This window comes from Knufia obscura (assembly GCF_036327395.1).
Source record: "Knufia obscura strain CCFEE 5817 isolate CBS 148926 chromosome Unknown scaffold_18, whole genome shotgun sequence".
In the NCBI taxonomy this organism is placed as follows: domain Eukaryota; kingdom Fungi; phylum Ascomycota; class Eurotiomycetes; order Chaetothyriales; family Trichomeriaceae; genus Knufia; species Knufia obscura.
This window is the reverse complement of record NW_027042704.1, coordinates 316,818-320,378: the sequence shown is the minus strand read 5'-3', so window position 1 is coordinate 320,378 and position 3,561 is coordinate 316,818. Positions and strand designations below refer to the sequence as shown.

The 3,561-nt window shown below is 46.1% G+C and overlaps 1 protein-coding gene across 1 annotated transcript; it reads right to left on the bottom strand.

The window, feature by feature from the left end:
* Nucleotides 1-2,057: 2,057 nt before the first annotated feature.
* Nucleotides 2,058-2,915, bottom strand: PMZ80_010584 (uncharacterized protein; the record flags this gene model as incomplete). The annotated part of the gene is made up of 2 exons (XM_064878973.1): nt 2,058-2,381; nt 2,460-2,915. The coding sequence occupies 2 exons, from the start codon at nt 2,913-2,915 to the stop codon at nt 2,058-2,060; spliced, it is 780 nt and encodes a 259-aa protein (XP_064725374.1).
* Nucleotides 2,916-3,561: the final 646 nt, after the last annotated feature.

Genomic DNA, 3,561 nt, shown 5'->3' with positions numbered 1-3,561 from the left:
ACGCGGAGGCGCTAGTAATCACAAGCGTGGACGGTATGCGACGTCACATGATCATTCTTCCTGGCGCTCGTGGCATTCTAGTATTATAGACCATATTGGAGCCCGGTAATCAGCAATACTGGCAGATCGTGAATCACTATCGATAACGATCCTTGTTAATATTAATCTACTATTCCTAGTATAAAGTAAACATTATAACTGTAATAAGAGCTATCGGTATCGCTGGCGCTTCCGATAGTCGTATATTATTCGTGAGTAGATTAGCTTTAAAGGAGCGCGGTAGAAGGGTAGTAGGGAAGTAAGTAGAGACGAGTAAGAACGGCTTCCGTTAACTTCCTTTATTAGGTATTACTATTTATAATAACGTATACCTATAGCTATCTAGATACGGCACGGTATAAGGTATATACGTGTATAGCGGAGGACGGTAAGTAGTCTAGAACGCTACAAAAGGCTTATATAACTACGAATTTTATACGGAAAATAACCTATTATAAAAGCTATAATTAATTAAGCCGCCTATTATAACGTACTAACCGTTATTCGTTATAGTATCGTATCGCGCTACTATAAGTAATATTCTTTACTCTCTAGAGAACCTTATTACGGTTTTTTACCTATATATAAACTACTCTTAGAGTATATACTAGTATAGTATTTAGCTAATTAACGAGTCCTATATACTAGCTACGATATATATCGACTACTTACTAACGTTTAGCTATAAATAACCTTCTAGATTAACTATATTACTACGGGATAAGCGGCGACCGCAAAGAGACGGGGTAAGACCTTAAATAAACTAACTATAACGATGATTATAAGCTTTTGCTCGCTAGCGAGTATGAATTACGGCTCTTTAGATAAAGAAGCGTAGAGGAGCTAGGTGTAATATAAGGCACTCCTTCTATACGCGAAGGTAATCGAAGAACGATAGGGTACGTCCTTTAATTACTCTCGTAATTTTTAATACCGTGTTATATCTTACTACTAAAGACCTTTATCCGTAAGCTCGGATACCTAGTTCGCGATAAATCGATTAAGTTTTCCTAAGCTGCCCTAGTAGTCTATATTATATACCGGACTCTCTATATATTAGAATATTGCGCTTACTTTAGGTATATTATAGTCGCACTCGGAATATCGGTATTTATAGTTATCGTTTTAAGTATTTGTATAGTAGTAGCGTTAGTAATACTTAAATACCTAAGTGTTAATGTTATGTTGTTTAATCCTAGACTTATATACGCTACTTTTAGGATAAATCGTTATCCTAGATGCGGTTTTAAACGGTCTTATACGACCGAAACATATCTTCTTACGAGGCTGGTAGACCTGTCTATGCTTACACAACCCCGTCAGCTGGACGATCAGAGTTTTAACCGAGCTTCTCTCACCACGACGAGTTCGTTGGTAGAATCAAACCCCTCATCGCACCGATCACATTGATTGTGGTGCTGAATGCGATGCTCGCGGTAGCTGCCAACATTGACGTCCCAATGGTAACAGTGACTGTGAGTGTCGGCCATATGCGCCACGATGTCCTCCTCGCCATCTTCGTCGAGCTCGCGTATGGAGCAGATCCAATGATTGGGGGAACCGCGAAGATGTGCATCAAGGGCGTCGCATGACACGAAGAGCCATTCACAGCCTTCGCACCATTCACCTTTATGAACCTTTGCGGCCCGGCAGTGCTGCAACAAATGCTCTTTGGTGCTGAAAGTTCGGTCGTCGCAAGCGACACAAGCAAAGTATGCTTGGTCTGGGAGCACGACAGTTTGATTTTCTCGGACCATAGTGGTGCCTGGAACAGACATCGGGAATTTAGAAAGGTCGATATCCAATATACCGTGGAGTATGGTGACTTTGTCGCGCACTCTCGAGCCCGCACGGACTCCCTCCCTTCCGGAGACTGCTGCCTAGACGGTTGCAGCAAGGTCGTACATACCAATCCCTGCGTGCTACATGGCGTCGACGGTGAAGTGCACAGGACAACAGTTAATGCAGCTACCTCCTTCCAAATTGTCACCACCTCATCTAACTCGTCTTGTATTTCGTTATACATCGTCCCCTCCATCCTCCCTTCTCCGCTTCGTCCCGACCACGTTACCGCCCTTCGCTCGTGCTGGGTTCCCAAACAAAGCATCAAGCTTCTGCTGTCCTCGCTCTCTCTTGTCAACTTTGACTTTCTCTCCCCCCAGCACAGGCGGCAATCCCTGCACTTTTCGCTTCGCATCCTCAAGCAGCTCCACCTCCTTTTCCCTCTGCCCCTTGACCGAATTTATCGACCACGAATTCGTGTCCGGGCCTTTGTGCGCAAGCTTATACTTCGATCCAACGAGATGCGTTTCGTACGTGTTCGCATCGATCTTGGTGACATACTAGATCCGTCTTGTCAGCTGCCCTTTCCCCTCGCCTTGAGCTCTCCGGTTGCTGATAGAGAACACACAGAAACATACCTGATGCGCCACAATCACCCAATGATACGCCATCCCCACAGGCGCACCACTCCCCTTCGGCGCGTTCTTCGCTCTCCGTTTCGTCGTCTCAAAGTCGATCTTCCATAAGTCCGGCTCGACTTTTGTCTCTTTCCAGACCCCTGGGTCGTAGTTCCAGGTATGCGAGCCGCCGACGGCCATGCCAGTGTAGACTTGGCCATTGTGGAATTTCAGGGTGTTGTAGCCGTGTCCGCCTGTGAAGGTATTAGATGAGGGTTGATTGGGCAGCTCTTCTTCATCGAGCAGAGCTGTGTTGAAAGTGGGGGCTTCTTTATTCGGTGGAGTTGCGTTAGTTTCCTTCTTGGTCGGGTCATTTTCCTTTTCGTCCACAACAATATCCGACGGAGGAGGAGCGGGCGATGAAGAAGATCTCCTGGCGACAGGCGAAGCCTTCTTGGCGCGCTTCTGAGGAGGCATAGTCCAAGCAATTGGGAGGAGGTTTCCAGATCAATACTTCGAAAGTCAAATTGATATCTCCACGTGTGTGTAGTAACAAGCTACACTGTTGCTTATGACTGGTCGGTCAGCATATAGTAGCCTTGCAACGACAAGAGCTATGAAAGCTTCATAGCACAGTGACGTACCTTCTTGAACAAGCACTGGTGACGTCAGGGGATCAACATAACACGCGTTCGACGCGTCGTGAAGATCTTCACCAGGATTCTCTTCTCCAGCCACCATGGCTATTCCTGATGAACAGTCCGTGGCCTGTATGATGTCTGTCTAACTCCGCAGCAACGGTGGTATAGATGGTTACCTTGGCAATAGTGCTGGGCTTTGATGTGCCTGCGGTTGGTCAAGTAGACTTCCGGTGTGTGCGGTAAGAATGTATGTCAAATTGATGATCTAGGCGATTTGAAATCGTTATTCTGGCTTGGAACTGACTCTGCGAGACGTCGAAGGATAGTGTGGTCCATCGTTTTTACGCGTCTGGCTGACAGAGTGAAATATCCACGTCAAATTCATTGTGAAAATACGTGGTCCGATGCAGGCCAGTGGCTGGCGAAGGACGTAGCGTTGAGAAAGATAACCGGCTTCAACCCAGCAGCTTCGGTATCAGTTG